The 24,029-nt window shown below is 32.0% G+C and overlaps 1 protein-coding gene across 1 annotated transcript; it reads right to left on the bottom strand.

Moving 5' to 3' along the window:
* Positions 1 to 2,625: 2,625 nt before the first annotated feature.
* LOC119679842 (acetyl-CoA carboxylase) lies at positions 2,626 to 18,765 on the bottom strand. Its single transcript, XM_038092412.1, has 18 exons — positions 18,489 to 18,765; positions 10,376 to 10,742; positions 9,996 to 10,284; positions 7,275 to 9,930; positions 7,032 to 7,209; positions 6,694 to 6,965; positions 6,377 to 6,635; positions 5,939 to 6,301; positions 5,580 to 5,882; positions 5,351 to 5,521; positions 4,843 to 5,271; positions 4,693 to 4,780; positions 4,448 to 4,624; positions 4,185 to 4,378; positions 3,711 to 4,121; positions 3,306 to 3,653; positions 3,040 to 3,174; positions 2,626 to 2,962 (listed from the first exon to the last, which is right to left on the bottom strand). The coding sequence occupies exons 1-18, from the start codon at positions 18,752 to 18,754 to the stop codon at positions 2,828 to 2,830; spliced, it is 7,041 nt and encodes a 2,346-aa protein (XP_037948340.1). The 5' UTR covers positions 18,755 to 18,765; the 3' UTR covers positions 2,626 to 2,827.
* Between the last annotated feature and the right edge of the window lie 5,264 nt (positions 18,766 to 24,029).

Raw genomic sequence — 24,029 nt, 5'->3', positions numbered from 1 at the left:
AATATTCAATCTACAGTGACCGGTTAGTAATCCCGAAATAATTTTTAGGTTATTCTTTCTTTGTTCTATACAATCTTTGAAGCGTTTTAGGTTGCTCAGCCCAATACAGTTCTCTTTCTTTTTCCTACTTCGTTGTGTGCATTGGAGTCGCAACCAAGTATAAGTGGCATTTTCATTCTCTAGCAGTAGTCCACCAGTTTATCGACCCTACAGATGATGCCTGAGTGTTGTCTCCTGGTAGGTAGCCTGTAGCTACGCTCACGTTCCTAAGTACTCCCTTGATGTTAGTCGGAATTTGTATGGCAACGAGGTCCTTGGATAGAAATTCTGAAAGACAGATAAAGTTTATATTAATATTCTATAAAATGTAGGTTCTTGGTATTTGACATCCTAAATTGGTTTAACTTGCAGTTAAACCCCTGTGGATCCAGAGTTCTTGGACCAGCACTATGTTTAGGTTCGATTTGAGCGTTGTCCTTGCAAAGACTACCAATGCAGTTTTTACATAGTGCAGGTTTATTTGCGCTATTTTAGTGCTGGTCATCATGTGATTATAAACTTCTTCTTCTATCAAATCATCATCGATGTCTCATAAAGAAATAATGTCGAGGTCATCCATAGGTGCCAAGTCTAGTAGGGAGAGAGATCTAAGGCATCAATGTTCTCACTTTCGTGAAGTAGCATACTGATTTTTTCGATCTTCTCACTTTTGTTCGCCTCCTCCTATACTTGCTCCGCAACGACTGCAGGTAGCGTTCCCTCAGCTGGTGTGGTAACCCTAGACGAGTTATTTCCCTCTTTGTTCACCCGCCCCTTATGTAGATGGGCCGGGACGGAGCTGAATCTATTAAAGACCTTATAGCTGTTAGTTTTAATAGTCTCTTAGAAGCGGTTGGCAATCCCGATCGTCAGGAGTTTTTTATTTTTCATGATCTTGGTGCTAAATTCTCTCCACAGTTGAGTATGCAGAACCTTATTCGGCGTGAAGAGTAGTTTTGGCAAGAATAGCTGCTGCCAGATAACAGTTTTTTCGGTTGGTGCATCCTGACGTACTTCACTGGCAGAAGTTTGTTATTTCCTCTGCTTTTCTTTGCTGATTGGACGTTCATCGCACTGCTCATTGGTCGATTGAGCGCCTTTTCCTTTGCTTTTTCTGGCGTTATATATTCTTTGAGATAGCGGAAGTACCATTTAGTACCCGCACTACGTAAGCCAGTCCTTTTCCTTGCGTCGTAAAAGCTTTGGCTCCAGGTCAGTCCAGTACTTGTCGAGGGTTGTGGTAACGTTTCGACGGTTGCGTGCAACTATCGAGCCAACAGTTCCTTGACTTATTTTCCGTAACGAAGTTTCCGTTTTGGATCCAGTCAGCAAAGAGCTAGTTTCGTTTCAGCCAGTTGAGTTGCAGTATGTGGGGAGAAATGAGTTCCGCCGTGTCATAGCCCCGGGTAACATGGTAAGCCACCTGTTACTCACTGAGGCGGACAGGTGTCAATGAGATGCGATGCTAATATACAGTCTGTTACCCCCGACTGTAAATAAGTTCGCACCAGTTTTTGGTATTGATTTAATATTTTGATAAAAATAGTGATTAATCGAAATTCATTGCTTTGCAAACCTTTTTTTTGACACTTGATTTTGTTAATATTGATTATAATCATAGCGTCATTACACGCAGAATTACCAAAGGATGTGTGGTATATTTGTCTTTTGAATATTACAACTGAACGATTAGTAAAGTGGATTTTAGTACGGTGTCGTTTAGGATTATGTAGTATTTCAAATTGAAAGAAAACAAACACAACTAAGCAACTGATACGTATATTTTCGTAGTTAATATATAATTTTATTATAATTGTGATGAATAATGATTTCAATCAGTTGACCTTTATGAAAACATCTTAAAGAGCAGACTTAAAAAGTAATCCTTGTGCGGACAACACTGGTTCGCTTTCAGTTATATTCTTAAAAATTCATTCACTTCTATAAATGTGTACTCAGTTGTTTGCCATAAAGTAAAAATCTAAGAAATTCTTAAACATAATACATTGTGGCTTTCATTAAACAATAAACACATCTTTTTCCACAATCTATTTTTTATTCACAATTATCCATATTGTATTTTTAAACTGAAATATTTTAAGTATTTTATACTTACAATAACGTACGTGCTAATGTATGTAAATATGTATGACTAAATATATAAAAATCTTTATATATGTATTTGATAATTCATACATCTATTGTACTGTATTTACTATAGCATATATAAATATATTATGTTGATGAATGCATATATATAATGATGTCAAAGATTAAAGTTTTTTATGTATATATAATATAGTAAAATATATTTATATACATAGTAGAATATTTTATATATATTGTGGTAAATATTTATACATAAAATAATGTCTTTTTATATAATAGTATATATGTACTTCTGCGTATAACATTTTATATGTATACATATGATAATATATATTACATTGTTACACAAATATATCTATTTTATTTAGTGATATTTAAAATTTGCTCTTAAAAGTTATTCAATAACTTATTGAATTAATTTATATATACATTCTATCGTTTCGAATAAGGCAAAGAATATATTTAACTTAAATTAAATTTAAAATGCAAATCTATATAAATATATATATATATATATACGTATTTTCAATGTACTAAAAATGTAATTAAAATTTAAACTAAATTTAAAATAGTATTACGTTAGTAAAATTATTTCTTCGATGTGCTAAAGCTACCCAGAACGAAACTCAAAGTTAAGATTTTATTTCCTTTATGACTAGTGCTTTTATATTCGAAATCATCATCCTTGTGCATTAGTTGTTAATTCCTCATTTAATTGCATTTGTGCAAGTGTTCGCACTACAACGCCTCTATTGGCAGCAGATAAGCCTTGACAAAGTCCGACTACTGCATCCAAAGCGACTTCAGGACATTCCTGCAATATTAGCAAAAAAAAACAAAAATTTAATATTCAATTTTATTTCATGTTAGCGATTTGGTTGCTTATTATACCTCAAGCATTGTTGTTATCTTTGAAATAACTGCATCCTGTTTAACGGCATTTATGTTTTTAGACACTATAGAATCTGGATTTTCTTGTTCTTCATACCACTGCACCATTTCCTCATTTTTATCCCAAACATATGACTAAAATTAAATTAAAAAAAAAACGTTATTATCCTTGTATGCTTTCTTTCTCATAAGTGTTTGACAAAATAGGTAAACGTTTGTTATCATATTTTAATCATATTAACATTACCAAGTATTGAGAAACTTACTTCAGTATGTCCTTTATCTTCCACTAACCAACGTCGTAGCATTTCTTTAGCTTGGCCTACAGATAAACTGTCTTGAGCTTTCGTAATTTTTTTAATGTATTCATCTTCTAAAAGAAGTCGTCGTAAACGCCAGTATAGGAACTTTCTTGATTCTCGCCACGAAACTATATCTAAAATACATTCCTTTTCTAACATACGTTCGGGTGTATCATGCAAATCTGCAAAATGTACTGCTACTGTATGATAGACATGCAGCAAGATATTTGTACGTGACTTGATTTTTTCCTCTATTTGTGTTGCTTTTGCTTTATCACCAGCTGCAGAGGCTTCTTCCATTTCTTTTCTCAACTATAGCAAAATTACAATTAATATTAATATTCTTAATATACAATTTAAGTAACTTACAGCTATTACTGTAGCGTCTAGACGATTAATGGTTTTAATTAGATCTTTTTCTTTGTATTTTATTTCCACAATGCCTTCAGGTTCCAATACGCCAGCACGTGCTTCTGGATCGGCATAACTTTCCATATATCTCGGATTAATTAGTGAATCCAATACTGCCCAAGCACCTCCACGTAATTCTGCATTAGGTGGCAGATAAATTAGCACAGGTCTTTTGTATTCCCTTAAACCATCTACAATATATGCGCCAAATTTGACAACTTGTTCGTACATATCCTTCATGCCACCTGAAAAACCACGCCAGTTCGCAAAGATAATTAAAGGCAATTCTTCACGTCCAAAATCTTTTATTGCCTGCGCTGTTTTATAGGAGGAATCTGGATACCAAACTTGACCGGCTTGTTGTAGAGTCTGCAAAAAACAATAAAACATTATTATAAAATTACAACGGATTTAGAAATTTAAATCATTTACTTTTGCTTCTGAATCTAAATTTGCTGGATCAGCAGGCATATCAACTTCGACTGTACGCGTTTCCACTGCAATAACGCCTACTGGTACACCGCCCAAACGTGCACGACCTGTGACAACAGTTTTTGCCCATGGTTCCATTACTTCTTTCCACGACCCTTTGTCAAAGAAACCATTTTCCCATTCGCTCATATTTGCTATAAAATAATTTGAAAAAAATTATTAGTACATCAGACCAACGATTTATAGATATAAAATAATATTACAAGGATTAACTCGTCCAGCAAGCATCCAACGTGGATCGTATGGTGATTTGGTTGGCATAAAACCTACAGGTCGTTCAATATTATCGTTAGGCGTTACTATAGGCAATTCACAGCCAATGTATGCGGGAATGTATGAAAGCCAGTCTAATATGGTATACACGCCATCGAGGTCCACCGCTGTTAAAATAATGAAGTAAAAAATAAATGTCAATAAATGAAAAATTTAGGAAACTTGTTGATATTACCTTCAGTCTTGTGTGACACACCATTATTGTACATTATTTGCACACCACCCAATTGATTATTGGATGCATACACTTTACGTCCAAGCAGCTGTTGAATTTAAAATTTCCTCTTTAAAAAATTGTTTTAGCAGTTTAAAAAAATGAATTCACCTTATTTAAAGCAGCGTAGCCTGTTAGAATAATGTGAGAGTTATCAATTTGTATCACACGTTGTCCCAGACGCACAAGATATGAGCCAATACCAATCGTACGACACGTTACCATTGATATAGTTACAATTTCTTCATAGGCTTGTGAAGTTTCACCAGCAATTAAACCGGCATAACGTAAATTTTCCACTCCAAGACCATCATCTTTCCCAATAATATCGGTTATTTTGTAGCGTGGTTCACCTTCATCTTCAATAAGTATTGCCCGAACAGAATTTAAATTGGCTACCTTTGTGTAATCTTCCGTGGTTAGATATAGATATTTAAATCCTTTGTCTGGTTCTTCAGGATCTTCCCATGCAACTTTAAACATAGATTTGACTTCTTCAGCAAGACCGATTCTTGCACCGCTATTCACTGAAACGTAAATCTGTTAAAAAGTAAAAGATTATATATTAAACGTCTTGATTGATATTATTTTTTATCATTTTATTTTGTTAAATACTTACTCTAGGTACTTTGAGTTTCCTTGCTAATTGTGACGCTTTGTGGAAGAGCACATCTTCCTTTATGCCAAAGGAACCAATGAAGAATGTTAAATCGTTAGCAATAACAATTATTTCACGTCCCTTTGGATATTCTGGAGTAGCTAACGTAATGCGCCAAGCTACCATACCACACTGTTAACGAATAAAATATTATTTTAGAGCTTTAAGTGGTACAAACGCAATGGCTTACATTGTTTCCTCCAGGTAAACGTTGCATTTCGAGTAAATTGTCACCATCCAAAACTAACTCGACACATTCTAAAAGTATTTTTTCTGGTATTCTGATATCGATTGTGGGTCTAGCCTTTGAAAACTCTTTCCAATGACGTTCGGTCATTTGTCTGAACATGTCTGGTATATCATAGACATATGTGGTACCGTTGGACTGTGCCTGGAAACGCTTTTGTTGCAGGAAATCTTTGGTCATATATGGTGTAGAAATTGGATGGTCATGCAAAGAACCTTGTTTATCTCCATAGGCTTTGAATTTTATCTGAAAAAATTTTGTATTAGTTACTATAAATTAAATACAAAATATGGAAGACTTACAATTCCGGTTTCTATATCGGTAAATTCTGTGTACATCGATATATCTAAGAAGTAACCAGAATCATTGGCAATGCATAAACGTACGGCTTGTGTTGGCGATTGAGGAGATTGTCTTATAACCATTTTAAGTTCAGCTTGCAATACACGTAATTTCCACAAGCGTGGACCATATCGCATGATCATTTTTGTGACTGATTCTTCTATTTTGGCAGGATCCATTATAACCGTCGGTACAAAATTCAGAAATATATGGTTACAATCAGTTCTTTTGGCATGAGGGTGCGAAAAAGCAACTTCCAATTCATCCATAGCCTCAAGTAAAACTCGTTCACCTTCGTTTTGTAAATATTCAAAAGAAGCTTCCTGTAAATAATATAAACAATTTAATATATAATGTATTAACTGAGTGTGGTCAAAAGTATGTTTTAGTGACAATACCTTAGTAATTAGATCAGAGTGACGTATAATTGAACGTATAAAGAAACGATAATCGGTGACTTCTTGACCTTTAGAAACTTTAGCTTTACCCAAATATAGGTGCATTTTTTGATTAGCTGTTGGTAGCGCTTCTAAATCGTACGTTCGCATGCGATTCAATTCCAATTGGAAAGCACATGCAGGTTCTAAATGTCTATAAATTCTATCTTCTTCGAAGTTGTCACGAGCACGATAAGTGAAAAATTTAGGAAATTGGCGTCTAAAATTTATAAAATAATTAGAGAAAAATAAAAACATCCGCAATATATTTTTTATACTTTTTCAATGCAGCAAAAGTTATTCTGCGTATTCTACGCTCAAAGAAATCTTCACGATTTTGTTTGCAGAAATTTCCGAACTCATGTGCCATTTGAACATCATCCAGATCACCAGTTTCACGTACGGCAATATTGACAATATGTATAGGTTCTGTTGATTTGGCCTCTTCCACAGCATTTGCCCGAGTAACTGGGTCAGAAAGGGATACATTAATCGAAGTACTTAATCTTCCATCTGATAATGAATCCACAGCTTCTACTGCTTCAAGAACCTAAAATATAGGCGTTATATAATTTGATTTAAATAAGTTCTTGTTAATAATATATTTTATGCTTACCTTTGCACTAACATATGCTGGAGAAGAAATATTTTCAAAGAAATCTAATATTTCATCAGCATATGTTTCAAATTCTTGGAACGAATCAAAAGCAGCCATACAACCAGTACGAACAAATGAAGAGCCTAGAGTATCTGTTGTGGCTTCTACATTATCACTAGACATACGTGAAAAAATTCTAAAAAAAAAATAATTTTAATCGTTATTTTATCACAAAATCGTATATTGTATAATTGAATTTACCTATTTGGATGCGCCGTTGGCAGTAGAAATTGGAAATGAATTAATGGAAGACCTCCTGAAAGTTCTAGATGCTGTAAGCAAGTCAATTCATATGAAGTATAGGCACGACGTACATAGACTTCAAGTGCTGCATTACACACAGCTCGGTTTGTATGATAGAAAAAGTCATGCAAAATATCAAAAATAGAAGTTTCTGATAGAATAAGCCTTTGTAAATTTTCTGGATGAAAGTCATGTCCATACATGTCAACTGCTGATAAAAATATGGATTCCATTTGATTATGTCGTAGTTCGTATGCTGGTTGATGAGCAGCAATCAAGACTTGCCTTGAACGTAACGCAACACGAGAATGCTCAGCACGATTAAGAGATGTAAGTTCACTAAGCGTATTGGCAAGTTCATCCGTTAATCCTGGTTCATTTGCCCATAAATGATCAATGAGTAGTGTTACCAACAGATTCTTTTTAGCTACTTGTGAATGTGAAAATATTGTATTCACAACGGTTTGCATATCTTCTTTATTGCGTTCACGAATTAATCCAACACATTTATCATAATGGCCATGCTGAAACTGGGATTCTACTTCAAAGTATTGACGTAAAAGTTCATGCACCACAGCCTTCATGCGACCGCGAATACCATTGCGATAACGTTGCACCAATTGCACAATACTTTGTGTAGTCATGAAGAAAACATCACGATCTGTGCGTTTCTGAAGAGTGGCGGCGTGACTATCAATCACGCTAGCGATTTGTTGGGATGGAAATTGTGCTAACACACTTGTAATGTTGCGCTCATAAAGTGTCATTAATTTTCTTATTTTTTTCTCAACTGATATGGGTATACGGCCTGAAATTGATGCGATTACTTCTTGCAGTTCCAGCAAAGGTAATGATGGGTGGCGTAAACTTTGCATGAATTTTTCGATAACATCCCGCAAACGCTGTGCGTTGTAAGGCTCTGGAAGACAATAGCCGGACAATGTGTTTTCCAGTACAGATTTATAAGTGTTATGTGTGCGATTAAGTTTCTCTGGAACAGATGGAACCTCGGGTTGTGGAAATGAATTCTTATATGGTTGTGCTTTAGTGACTAAAGATGGATCATCTAATTCTAAATGTCCTAATAAGGAACCAGCATCCAAAACTGCACCTGCACGTCGTAGAAATGAGACTGTACCAGCTTCTTGAGACGTTAATGTCATAACCATTTTCATTACTTCAATTTCAGCAAAAGCTTGACCTTTCGAAACATGTTCACCATCATCCACTAAAAGATTTATTAGCTTACCAGCGGATGGACTTCTCAGTAGAGATGGATCATTTTCTTTTTCGAACACACAAGTTTGATTTCCGATTACAATACGATAACGATCAACTTCCTCTTTCATGTATGTAGTATATGAAGCACCTTCAAATGATAACAATAAACCACCATCTGACAAGCGATGTACGTCTACTTCTTTAAAGGAATTATTCATCAACAAAAAGTATGAATTAGCACCACTTTTCGCTGCCTGCACCTTATAACGCAAACCTCCATTAATAAGTTCAACATCAACGACATTCGTTAACGTATTAGCCGCTTGTATTTGACCTTTCTCAAGAGATGTTTGGAAACTCGTAAACGCCTGAGTTATATGACGATCGGCAATATGAAGAGCGCCACAAACAACACCAAGTAATATATCTGGTTTTTCTGACTGCACTCGTTCTGCTATTAGTGCATCTAACCAAGCTGTATCAATTGTGTTATCTAGAAAACTGTTTGTTTCCAAAAGTGTGATCAAATATTCAACGGTAGTACGAAAATCGCCACGAATCGAGAGCTCTTTCAGAGCAATGACAAGATTTTCACGTGCTTGTTGTCGATTTTCACCCCAGGAAAAGCAATGTCCAAACTGTGAGTCCGCAAATTCATGCAACCCACCAGAAGCAGCAACACTAAAGTAACCCCACACATTTTTACTGGAGCGAAAATTAAGTTCCTGTACAGTACCAGAACTGGGTTTAAAACCTTCATCAGGATTCTCGGAAGTAATACGGGCAGCAATTACATGGCCAGATGGTCTTGGTTTATGCGTGGGGCCATCAAAATCGATTATTGAAGTTCCCCATGGAGATTCACCATACAGCAGACGTATGTCCTTAAGACGGTACAGCGGAATACCCATACCGATTTGAAGTTGGCAAGCAGGTAGATTAACATCAGCAACCATTTCAGTACATGGATGCTCTACTTGTAAACGAGGATTTAATTCCAAGAAAAAGTATTGTCCTTCTGTATCGTACAAATATTCTACAGTACCAGCGCTTACGTAACCAACCATTTTTGCTAGACGTACAGCAGCTTTTTCCATATCCTCAAAAACTTCAGGCTGTGCTACAATGGCAGGTGCTTCTTCAATAATTTTTTGATGTCTTCGCTGTATAGAACAATCACGACCAAATAAACTAATTGCATTCCCATACTGATCTGCTAGCAGTTGCACTTCTAAATGACGAGCGCCACTTGCTAATTTCATAACAAAGATTGGTGAACCAGGAACTTCAGCTAATACTTGACGGAATAGGGCAGGAAATTCGTCAGCTGTATCTACACGACGTATACCTTTACCACCACCACCTTCAGATGCTTTTATCATAACAGGAAATCCTATAAAAAAAGGGATACATACAAAATAAATATTAAAAAAAAAAAAAGATTTAATTTAAACTCACCTATTTTGCTGACAGCTGCCAAGCCTTGTTCAACGCTATTTACACAACCACGCGCAAAAAGTTCACTTGAAATTTTAATTTTCTTGCCACTATACTGCGCTTTTAAACCTGAACCAGACCATGGTAATGTGGGGATATCTGCAGTTTGTGCAACAATGGAGGAAGCTACCTTGTCACCTAGCGCCCACATAGCACGTTCTGGTGGACCCAAAAACACTAATCCTTCTTTATGCAATAATTCTGGAAGTTTTGGATTTTCTGACGCATGACCCCAACCAGCCCACACAGCCTATATAGTAGATATAATATATACAAATAAAAAACGATTTAGTTTTTTTTTTTTCAAGTACAGAAATGTCTCATTTCTGTGTTTAACTAACCTGCACACGAGTACGTAACGCGATATCTACAATCAGTTCAACATTTGCATAATTATTATTATTTGATCCACCAGGAACAGGAACGTAATGATCTGCCATTTTTATATACTCTGCATTTGCTTTTAGATCTTCCGGTGTAACCATAACAACAAATAGCACAGCCCGCTCATTCTGGAACATTTCATAAGACCATCTACGCACAGAGCGCATACATTTAACAGCTGCAATACCATTATTAGCGATGAGTATACGATTAATGGCTCGTGTACCACCAAACTTTTTAACAAACTCCTCTGTGGTTGCTACATGAAAATCTCGATCTTGATAACGGTCTTGACCCAAGCCAGTACCACGCGACATACTAGGCCTGAAAGGAAATAAGCACATTATGATATTTATTACACTTTAGGAAAATTTTAATAAAGTAAAATTGTTGCTTTTATAATGTTTAATAACTTTCTTCAAAATTCAAACGCTTCTTTTTCTTTTGATCACAATGTTTCCAAAAAACCACAATAACTATGCGGTTGTATTCATTATAAATACGGTTCGAGCTAAACATGTTCTAATACAAAATAATGTTAACTGTTATAAAGACCTATTTGGCAATAGTTGAAGAAAACTATTACTAGGAATCTGTACTGTTGGCGTATTTTTAGTCTAGTAGTTGCATTATTATAATATAAATATTTTAAAATAAAATCTAAACTATTCTCTTTTTGTCTCATTAAAGTTACGATTGGCAAAGCGAATAAAATTATTCTAAGCGTGAAGGTGCCGAAATTATTTATCAATTTTAATTAAAACTAGTATGAACACCCTTCACACAAATATAATAAGAAACATAAGTTTGTATGGTTGGTATATTAAAATAAATAAATTAGTAATAGGTCATTATAAAACCTCTAAGTTTAATATTCCATACCAATACCGATAACCGATACCGATATTAATACATTTCTTTATAACTTAATGTAAATCAATTGAAGGTACTACATCTGCAAGTGCAAGCTTTGTATAATTTTATCTTAGAAAGGTATTTCAAAGGACGTATCCAGTGAAAAATCACTGATTAATCTGAGCTATGATTTGTTGATCCGAGTAAGTTGTTTGGACTTTGTATCGGTCTATATCCTCGCAAACAACTGCTTTGCTAGCGTTGAATTCATTATATTTAGGTAACATATCTAGGCACTATCTCTTGACCTTGGTAGGTATAAAAGCAGCTTCAGGCCAACTTGCATTTAGTTTTATAAGATTGATGAGATTGTAATTATTGTACTATATTTCAGGAATTACATTGAAGAACACAAGTGTTTTTTTCACACTTCTTTTCACTTCAAACACAGAGCGTAGAGGTCAATTTCAACGTTACCGTACGGTTAGTTTCATTCTAATACAAAACGTAAACTAAACGTATTTGTTACCATAGTTTTTTTATAAAACTGAATCTCAATCCTACAAAATATACTCTCCAAAACCGAAAATAAGTTCTAGATTAATCCGGCACTTCGAAGTTTTATTGTCTTCGCAGGTGGTAATAGGTGGACACTATCAATTATGGTTCTGCCTATTATCCTCTCGTTTTTAGATAAGCAAATTTAATTAATTGATGTATTAGTTAGTCATGGAATGAAAGCATAAGGTTATAAGAATGGCTAGGTAAGAAGTGGGTACAGGGAGATTACATATAATCTGTATTAAGGTTCATTAACGTTGCCACTTTAATGGAGTAGGTATATAGCCATAGGTAAATTCAACTTATCATTGTGTGCCGTAGGATATTTAACCCATTAGAAAATGGTATTAGGAGAAGTGTTCTAGTTTGGGAACACGTTTATTTAGTACAAGTAACTGTTTAATACGTGAGTATATCTAAACCTCATTTGGGTCAAAACATATTCATATTTTTCGAGATGCTCTCAAAGCAATGTAAAGAATAAATGAAAACGGCGATAAATTAAATAAATGCTATGAATGATATTGGATCTCATTAGTATATTCATATACGTTCAGGTAAGTGAAGTCAGACTATATTCTGACCTTAGTTGAGTTACAAAAATGTTCTTTTTACTTAATGTAGTCGTCTCTCTTTCTTGAAAACGTTAGACAAATTGTCTTTGAGATCCAAACTATAATATAATGTGCAACTGTTAAAAGACGTTGCATAGGTTTTCTATTTAATCGGTATATTGAAATATTTGACATTTGATAAATTTTGATAGTAACTATACGGGAACAAGATCTACAATATATCATTTTTATAAAAAAGAAGTTAACAGCTTTAGATATTAATGTTAATATATAACATTGCTGCAAACTATAGTGGTATTGTATTAAAAGTTTTATAATATTATTAAGTGATGGAATTTTGATGAAATACTTAAAAGTATTGGTATTTCAAAAATAGTTAAATTCAATTATTTTAAGAGATTTATTTAGAAAATTAATAATCTGTCAGATTATTATTAATCATAGACAATTGCGAGCAAGGGAACTATGTTAATTAAATTGTTTATTTTATGTGTATTTTATTGTATGTATTTCAAAAAAATTAATTAAATACTATACGTAAATCTGATTAAGAAAATGTTGATAAAACTCTACATTAGATTGATATTGTCGCAATAAATAAAAGCAATAAGTGTTCCCATTATTTTGTAGTAAGTATAGAACTATACTTATATGTTACATTTTAAAAACGGGACAGATATTTGTTTCCATGTCTCAAATAATAACTATATTGAATAAAATTAATATAGTAGTTATGTATAAAATTAATATATAATAGATATATTTGAGAGATATACCTAAAAGTGATAATTGTTCTCATATTTTTAAAGTAGATATAGAAACATATGTATATGTGATAGATCACACATGTGACATGAATATAACGACTAAGTAAGTAAGATTGAATTAGGGGGAAAGGATGAGTTTGAACTAAAGCAAGATAATGGTCAATTTTTGATAAATAGATGATATCGTAAGTTGAAGGGCTGTTTAAGTGTGGGTGTAATGGGTTAATCAAACATATATTAAACATATATGTTAGAAATAATTTAATGTGCCGTAAATATTTATATAATATGGTTCTGTCATTTGCATAAATTACAGAAGGTACATACCAAAAAGGTATGTACCTTCTGCTCAAAAAGTATTCGAATTTTGTAAATAAAACACTCAATTTTATTCCAAATTTATTTTATTTCCTTCAAAATATACTCCTTCTGAAGCGATACATATATGCCAACGTTTAACCCAATCTTCCATACACTTTTCGTAGCTCCGTGCAGGTATGGCTTTTAGTTCCTTCGGCGAATTCTCTTTTACCGATTCAATCGACTCAAAACGCTTACCTCGAAGGGGCAATTTAAGTTTCGGGAACAGGAAAAAGTCGCACGACGCCAGATCTGGCGAATATGGTGCCTTAGCGATGACAGTGGTGCCGTGTTTGGTCAAAAATCGCGTATAACAAGAATTTTCCATAGTAAAAGTCGCTAAATGCACTTGAGGTAGTCTCACATTAACAGCTGCTGTAAACAAACTAATTGACAGATGGCGCTCAAATTTATACCATATGTCAAGAAAGGGTGTACCAACATAATAAAAAAAAAAGGTTTTGAAAAAGATCTATTACTTAAGGAGTAGTTAACAAACAACAAAATCCGGATACTTTTTGAACAGAAGTTATAATAGCCTATCTTCATACCATTTACATAAGTCTTAAAATGCGAAGATGTACTACATTCTAAAATAAGTACAGTATATATCATAATGAAGATAAAATTCCAAATGAATATTTCAACATTGAAATCACTTGCGAATTATCCTTCGTGTTAATAATAAAATTAGCCGACTAGAGAAAACCGATACAGGTGTCGTTGACACTGATATGTGGGTTGCGAATTAAACTCAGTTCTCTGAATAGAGGATACAACCTCTATCAAAACGTTTTAGAAATTATCGCTAGGTAGCGCTTTCAAGAATTACTACCACGTGATGCTTTTACTTAAAGGTTGCTACTTCTGTCATTAAATTACGCCTTAAAATGTTATCGCCATAACTTGGCATTTTTAAAATCTAAAATGGCAAGAGTACGTCTGCTTCCTGTGCATTCTCAATTTATTACTATTTTGAATATGGAAAACGACAACGTCATCTTTAATTGTGAATTCTTGACACAGTTACTAAATTCTCCTGATTTGGGGATTTCTTGCCGTTTGAACAAGAAATCACTTGGAACGCGTTTTAGTAGCCAAAAAGATACAAAAAATCGCAGATGAGTCTGATAGCTACACAAAAAATTCAATTTTAAAAAATGTTTCAAGAATCAAGTGTGTTTCCGTCAATAGAGAGTAATTTAAAGGAAACAATATCGATTATCAAGAATAAACTTGTATTTTCAATGTTCTTCCCTAAACTTTTTGATGAAAGTGTTTTTATTTTTACTATTGTAATCCATACAATGAATGCTCTTGTTGTGTACCTATTGTGTGGGGTCGTTTACACAGATAAATGCTTCTGGGATGATCGAGTCGTTTATGAAACCTTAATATATTTCTAAAAAATTGCTCATAAAAGTGTACGTATATTTCATTAAATGCACACAAAATTTGTGCGTATAGAACATTTTTTAATTTATTTTTTCTGGGATTCATTGAAATTTAGGACGTTACGTTAAAAACTGTTTCAGTTTTTGATATTAATAATATCAAGAGGAGCACCTTAAGGTGGCTAATCTCTTTACTTTAAGTATTACCTTAAAAAGATAACTCTTGTTGAGGAAGACACTTGCAGACTATGCCTAAAAGAAAAGGATGCACTGGCAAGCTAGAGGATGACTGTCTTAAGACACCATTAGGTTGATGATGACTTGGCAGACAATTTCAAGCCAAATGAGTTGCTTGCAATAACAAGAGATGTAGTTATGTGAATGAAAGTCTCTCTAGCTTTAACTCAATAACAACATTCGAGAATCGAAGGATGATAAAGAACTCAAGTTGTTTTATGGTCTATTTCGTTTAATCCTTCACTTTAGTGAAGGTACGCTGTCCCAACGTCAGACGCTATTATATGTGATTCCAGATGGTTTGTATTTTTATAATTTATATCGTAATAGATATTTTTAAATTCTAATAATGTTATTAATATTAAGCAGATATCGTTATGAGATGGACTACACTTTGATATGTACTGCCAGATGTTTTAAACTTTTATAAATTATAGGAGTAGCACAACAGATGTTTTCAATTGCTAATAATTATAGTTATATTAAGCAGATTTATCGTAATGAAATTGAAATTTGTTATGATATGTGCTTCCAGAGGTTTAAGACTATCGCAGATTATATCGCCATAGATGTCTCTGATTGATGACAATTCAGTTTATTTCATTGTCTTAAAACAAGTTAATACTTAAATATTAGGTATTTCATCAATAAATAAATTGTACCTATGAACCTACGCAATTCAGTTTTTAATAGCAGAAATTAAACAATGAACTTTGGTCACTGCTTAACTTAAGAAAACATCTTTGAAATTTTCCCCAAAGTAACCGGTTTTGCCTATCTATCTTCAATGCGTAAATAAAAAGTCTTCAAGTCATGGGAATAAATGAACAGAAATCAATGTAAAATTTATTGAATCAAAATAAATAGAAATATGCATAGCATATATGTATATATAAATATAACAGAATCAACAAATATCTAACAAAGTTTAGTTTACATAATATATATTATATAATATTTATTTAATTAATAATGAAAAAATGCAATTTATTCGTACCAAAGTTGACAACCGAATAAACAAATTAGTGACAACATTCAATTTAGTAGTACTCGTTTAATATTTGTTATTTATAAGCGAAAAATGCAATATAGATATTTATTTATTTAATACATCTATACTCAAGTATATATTTGTATATATTTATTGATATCAGAGCGGACGTTCGAAAGGAATAACCAACTTTTAAATTTTTTGAATCGATTTACGTTATCTTTGGTAAAGTTTTATAAAAATTAAAAAACAGAAAATAAGCAAATGTGTTGAAATAAACAAATACATCTCGTGTGGTAAGATATGCCAAGTTATTCCCCCCGCCCCCCTAACTGAACGCCTTTCACAACTCTGCACTGTGTGATATAATTAAAGACGTAACATCACTCGAATATGCATATTTAACCCAATTTCACCTTTAACGTCGGCTAACAAGTGAGTTTTCTATGCAGGCGTGTGGACTTTAATCAAAGTAAAAGTGGAAAATTTTTTTGCTGTATTATTTGAAGAAAAATTTCGTATACCAATAATTTCATAATTTTCTTCTCTTTATATATACTTTATATATAAAGAATAAAGAATTTAATATATTAAAGTATATCTCAAATTATACTTGTCAGATATAAGTAAATATCTTCTATTAATTTGTGTTTTGAATATGTGTTTTAAATCTATATTAATGATTAGGTTCTATATTAAAATATGTTCGTAAAAAGTAACGCTTTCACCACCTGCTTTCCTAAAGTTTTTTGTTTTTAAAACATCTCAAAAGTCAGCCCATAAAAATGTAACACTAGTGCTATACTCCACTGCAGACACACGCTGCTTCAGTTGGAACCCCGATAATGGAACCCCGTTCTTAGGAGTACTTAAGTTATTTACCAACTTGTATTACTTTGTTGTTTTTGTAAGATCAGAGGCCTAACTAGCAGGAAAAAAGATTTCATTATAAATACATGAGTAAGAATGAGCTTTTAACAGTTGTGTGAGATAGAAAAGGAGTTGAACCTGACTACTATAATGAGACAGGAATCATAAAACAATTTGGTTCACACTGGTGTGTGTGTGTTTGAAAAGAAAAACATGTAGACTACGGTATACGAACGAGACCTGTAATTTAAGCACATATTGTGAATTGAAGTATTTATATGTGACAAGTAACTGTTTAACATGTGGCTATATTCTCACCTCAATTGAGCTAGAGAGGTTCTCGCTGCACGAAGCAGGTACTTTTCTTATTCGTAAAAATTTTAGGATATAATACTCTCAAACCATTAATAAATAACGTCTACTTATTACTTATTGATAGTAATATTGTCCCTAGTGCCAATATAGAACAATAGAATAAAGAGTATGACGTAGATATATTAATATTAATTAATATTAATAGTTTTATTAATATTAATTTATGTTAGATCGTGTTCCTGATAATATATAGAATATATTAAAAAAATTTTAAACAAACGTTGAGTTCTTTAACAAAAAGTTACCTATAGCTGGATAAAAAAATACGTTTTTTTGCAAAATACGTTTTTACTCAAGTTATATTTTACAACTATTTATATCTATGAAGTATCATAGCAATATAAATTATTATTGTCACCATGGGAGATTTTAACATGTATTATCTTAAATCCACGACCCTCTTTAGTTTTATCCAATAAAGATATACTTTTTCTTTTCTTTTTATATGTACATTTAATAGGCATTTTTAATATTTCAAACTAATATCTCTCCATTCCTTCTTGAAACTTTCAGAATTACATTTATGTTTAAATTGTGAAATCCGATGTACCAGATATAGGACACCGTAGAAACTGTATATATTCAAGATCGACATGACACAACGAGCCAATGCTGCCTAATCGAGTGTCTATCCATTCCTTTTTGAAAACTTTAAGAATTACTTCTTTTTTTTTAAATTGTGAAATCCGATGTAGCAGATATAGGACACCATAGAAACTGTATATATATTTAAGATCGACATGACACAATGAGCCAGTGGTGTCTGACCGAATGAAGCTTAAGAAAGGGACTTCTTGTAAATGCAGTCAGTCAATCAATTTGATAAAATGAATATAATCTCGTTCGCAAAATGAATATTGATTGACTACTAATTGGTTTCTAGTACACAAATTCACTGTTAAGACTACAAAATGCTAATGAGATTAAATTTTAAGATAAAAACACAATTTTAGATATAATTTGAATAAATATGTAATAAGTATATAGTAAATAATTGCTGTATAACAAAACTGTAAGGTATTGAAGCCTTCGACTTTATCGCACAAATATAAAGTAAAAATAAGTTATTAAGTAACATTCCTTACTTTAAAGATCCACTATTAATTTGATGTGTTTGTGGTGTTGCTACAGAAAGTAGATTTTGTGTTTGTGTGACATTGTGAGGAATTTCATCTGAGTTGTTGAGTGATTCTGAATGAGCATCATTCAAAGTAACATTAAGTTGTGGCAAAATATTTGTTGCACCCGTTGTTGAACCATTATTATCAAGGTTGCCAGATTCAACAAGTACAAATCGTTTACTAGCACGTCTTTGCAACATTGTGGCTAACAGGTAATATGCCACAATCATTCAGCACATCAACTCAGAGAAATTTTTTTTGATTTCTTATCAATATAATAATACGTTTTATGCACCGATTTTAATTAAAAAGTATTCGTGTAACTGATTGGCAGTGAATATTTTTTTTTATGAATCACTAATAGTTTAGGCCTTTTTTTTTTTTGACAAGTTTACCGCGTTATATGAAAACTAAAAATCATACGATATCCGACCGCGCTACGCAACGTACAACGTTTAACTGAAATTCTCTGTAGACAATAAAAGACTAGACTTTCGCTTCAGAGCTTTACTGAGTACATACATATATACACATATCGGTGAGTTACCAGCTTATCCAAATAAATTAGTGAAGTATAGTTACTCATATTAAATAAGTTATGTATATACATTTATGGGACCAAGAGCAAACGACGTAAACAATATTAATTATGCTAAACTTCAAGTAAATTTTTGCTAAGTTTACATGCTTAACACAATTAAAAATATTTTATTAGTACATGAAATTATTACTAAAATTACCTCGAACTCATACACCTGTCAATTCTACAAAACAAAACAACTTACAAATGACGTTAACATGGACGAGGGACGTGTGAAAAGTCTTTGACGCATTTAGTTAGTAATCTTTAAAATTTCAATTTATACTTGACAAAAAAAAAACCATATGATGACAAATATGTTTCATCACAGAAGTGTTTTTCTCTTCCAATATGAACATAGCTCTAAGCACCGTAACGAAGACGATAACGGTTAGTTCAATTTATGGATAGAAGAAAAATATACTCGATCATTTAGTTGTAATCAAATAAAAGATAATTCAGAAAACACGATCGATCCTAACTAAACCAAGATTACAATTCCATAGATAACGTTTTCAATCGATCAAAGCCATTAACGAAAATTCTTTGAGGAACTAAAGACCTATAAGGATTAGAATGCGTCTATGAAATATATTTTCATGATTGCCATAATTAAATTTGACTATACAGCCAAAATTGAAAGCCTAGCTTACATCATCCTAGTAGAATGGTATTGCCTCCACTCATTTTAATTTTCACAAACGTAAAAAAGCTAAATTCTAAATTTTATACATTTATATGTGTTGCATCATTGTCGATATAATCTATTCAATTCAGCCTTTATCTTTATTTGATACGAATTAAATTGCTTTCGTAGAGCAATATAAGAAGATAATATTAATAATGTATTATTTTCTCTAATTCAGCCTTTATCTTTATTTGATATGAATTAAATTGCTTTCGTAGAGCAATATTATCTTCTCTAATTATGTGATCGAGAACCATAAACTTTCGATTCTAAATGGAAATAGGACTCTACCATAAATAAGTACTAGAAAATTATTTGCTTAGTAAGCCAGACATGATGCACCTAATGAACTAATGATAATAATTTGAATAAAATTCATTAAGAAAAATGTTTTATGTCATTTTATGGTAAATCTGAGGTTATTATTATAATCGAGATTTAATGCACTTTTAGTGTATGGTAATTGGTAAATCTGGGGCAAAATGTTTAACACTCGAGATTAATTTATAACTCTCTAGATACTCGTATTTTGCCAGTGTAGCAAGAATATCCTGCATTTAACAGCTGTTTTTTATGATTTCACAGATAAAGTTGGATTTGATTCGACATATTTATTTATGAAAAATATAAATGTCTGTTAACACTAGTACAAAAGTGTTGGATTACTTTAAAAATGTTCGATTAGGAAACAAAACTTGACAGATCGAGAGTAAATATAGATTGAATCCAGATTTATTTCCCAATTGAAAATGTCATTAGTTCATAAACAAATATTCATTTATTAATTGCTATTGCTTAAGATAGGCTTGGTTATACCGAGATACTAAGAACTCACTTAGGTCTTTCGTGTTATAAGAACTCAATTCTTTAAAAACCACCTCAAACCAACCTTTGGCAAAACCGAAAATACTTCTTAGAGAGAAGTCCTAGTTAAGTCGTACCAGTATTGCTTTTCAATCGCAACAGTTTCCAACCATTTTTAAAGCGTACATATAGGAAAACATAAAAAGGGGGTGACATACGATAATTTCCGACAAAAATAAGCCTGATCGAAAAAATATTTGAGTTTACAAAGGGTAGCAAAACATGGATTAATGTAAATAAAGGTGATAATATGTGTCACTTATTTGGATAATGTATTTAAAGGTGTACTGTTCAAAATTAGTGCAGTTAAGCAATTAAAATAAACGCAGAAATTCATTATGTGTTGTGTATGAGAGTCATGACGATGGTAGGTCACACACATTTTTGTGATCCGTTAAGACTTCAGCTAAGAAATTTAATAAATCCACTAATTAGTCATGACGTCACATCATCTGATTAACTTCTGTTCCGAACTATAAAACATACACTTTATATCTCTTGCTGACATAAAATTGTCTTTAAAAGTACCTACGCCAGTATATCAAAAATAAAACCCCGAATAATAATAGCCAGTGAATAATGGTAAGTAAAAAATTGCAATAAATAGGTGAAAGAAAATAAAATTTTGAATATTTTGCAATTTGTGTTTTTTTTGTTTATTAAACAATAGATTCTATCACATTCTACTGTGATAAAATCTATTGTTTGAATTCTAACTACCAAAACTTTTTTTTTTTGGTTCTATGTATTATAAATAATATGTACATTTTGTTTGTGAAGATATTTATATTATAGAAAAGAAGACTTAGGACATCCTGTCAACTATAAAACATTCTTAATCAACGTAGTAAAATAAATAGATTTAGCGTAGTCAGTCTGTTTGGATGTCTATAATATATTTACTGATTAATAGAGCCGATAGAATGAAACTTTGTGAGTCCAGTCTGATGTATTGCAGTTTGAATAAGAGCGAATTTAATTATATTATGGAAGGTCTTTACAAAATAACTGCTAAATATCTAAGTCTGTTTTAGGTTTAGACCAAAAAATTGTTTTTATTTATAGATATAAATTTTAGTAAAGGGCTAACGACTGCTTTAAAGCAAAACTATTTATGTGTGAAGGGTATTTCGTATCGGCAAAGCTAGAACAAATTAACTTTCTTGTTATATTTTAAATAATAGGAAGCATTATGTATTTTTTTTGTCACAGTTTATATAAGTTATAAGCTACTTACTATACGTCCCTCGTAAAAATTGTAATGTATCAGTATATATGTAGGCTTACTCATAAACGTGTGCACAGTATATAGTGTGTTTGTGCGAAAGATATCACGCGTTCCATTCATCGCTATTCGTCAGACGGTATAAGCTTTGTTGTTCAATATTTATTTATGTTTTTTTCTATATAGCTTTCGGTTTGAGGTTTCCTCTCTGAGAGTTTCTTTAAGTTTATCTCCTATATATCTCCTATATTTACATCAACTGACCAAAACAAATAACTTGTCTTAACTCGTAATGAATCAATTCGTTTAGATACAAATAATATCGAACTATTTATAGTTATTTTACACAAAAAAAAGGTCTGACCTTTAGTAACTACAAATGATTTAGATTTTCTTATATTTTTTTTGAATTCATATTAAAATCACTCTATAATTTGCATTATGAATGAGTATATATTTTTTATAGCATAATATGATAAATTTCAATTAAGAGATGATATGCGCGTTGTTTGAAATCAGACAACGGATCATAAATGGACTATTTATTTATTTTAATTATAGATAAATAAAAAGTTTTATTGAATTTTTTATATATATAATTTTATATAAAAGGATTTAGATAATTGCAGAATGTAGAGTGAAGTTGAATAAACTTTCTCTCAACTTGAGAGTATATTATGTAATATAATTTTTCAGATACGTCCTTCGCTAATAGAAGATAACCAACTTATCAAGTTTAATGTAATAATTTTGTACTATTAACATACATAAATATATATACCATACTATACAGTCTCATACTAATGAGTGTAGGTTATTATAAAATCAAAAAATTAAATAATAGTAATAATAAGCGGTTACTTGTAATTGTAATTTATTATTATTTAAATATTGTTAAATTAATGTTAAAGGTTAACAAGGTAAAATCTTTTTTCAAAATCTTGTTTTTTTTTTTAGAAATTGATGGATTTGATATTTCTTCAGGTCGGTAGTCTCCAGTAGCACGACATAAAATATTTTATTATAATATATACAGTCTCTTTTTTTTGGTACTAATAAAGTAATAGAATGTATTTATCCTAATTACAATAAAAATAAAAATTAATAATAAATGCATTATAATTTCTATTATATATAATGGTTTTTGAAACCATTCTAGTATAATTCTCAAGAAAGAAACTGGATAGGATCCAGTTTCGAACTCAAGAATGTCGGTTGGAATTAGCGCTGCTATTTAATTGTTTAGTATTGAGGTATCTATTTTGACATAGTTAAGAAATATTTTAAATTACAAAAATTTTATTTTTAATTAACTAAATTTTTTGGCTGATCATGCAATTGTTTCAATTTTTGTCAAATTTTTTTCATTAATGGACTTTGAAAATATTTGAAGGTTTACTAGTCCTTACATAATTTGTGAATTGCAAGTGCCTCGTTCAAATTTGAACCGTCAACTAGAATATTACCTCATAAAGCCAAAGAACACTTAATTTGCATTAGTTAAATTCCGAATAACACAAATATTCATTCGTAAACAATACGAATGATACAGTGCTAAATTTAGAACAATTACACAACCTTCAGCAATGAGCTTGAAGCGTTCTTCCACTTATACTTTCTACTTGTAACGTCTGTATTAAAATCTATATATATTTGTGATCAATTCGGAAATGACTGAAATAAAGATTCAGTCATTAGAAATAAAGAGAATGACAATTTGAAATAAAGATTCTAAAGTGTATTTTCATATCGAAGCAGTGAAAAGTTGTACTATTCAAACAAAGAGAGAGAGAGAGAGAGAGAGAGCGAGAGAGAGAAAGATCACGCTAGAGAGAGAGAGCGAGAAAGATCACGCTAGAGAGAGAGAGCGAGAGAGAGAAAGATCACGCTAGAGAGAGAGAGCGAGAGAGAGAAAGATCACGCTAGAGAGAGAGAGAGATATCTGGGTAGAGATAGAGAGGGAGAGAGAGATCGCGCATGAGATGGCTGGACAACATGGTTAGAGATATAGAGATAATGTCGGAATGCATAACTACAAAAGTCAAGTCAGAGGTCAAAAGTGTTGGATGGAAATTATAAAGCAGGTTTAGATTTTATATGAACTCCTGATTATAATGAACATTAACCATACGAAACGAATCAGTTTTC

The sequence above is a fragment of the Teleopsis dalmanni genome, chromosome 2 (assembly GCF_002237135.1).
Source record: "Teleopsis dalmanni isolate 2A chromosome 2, ASM223713v2, whole genome shotgun sequence".
NCBI classification, from domain to species: Eukaryota; Metazoa; Arthropoda; class Insecta; order Diptera; family Diopsidae; genus Teleopsis; species Teleopsis dalmanni.
This window is presented reverse-complemented; position numbering and strand designations above follow the sequence as displayed.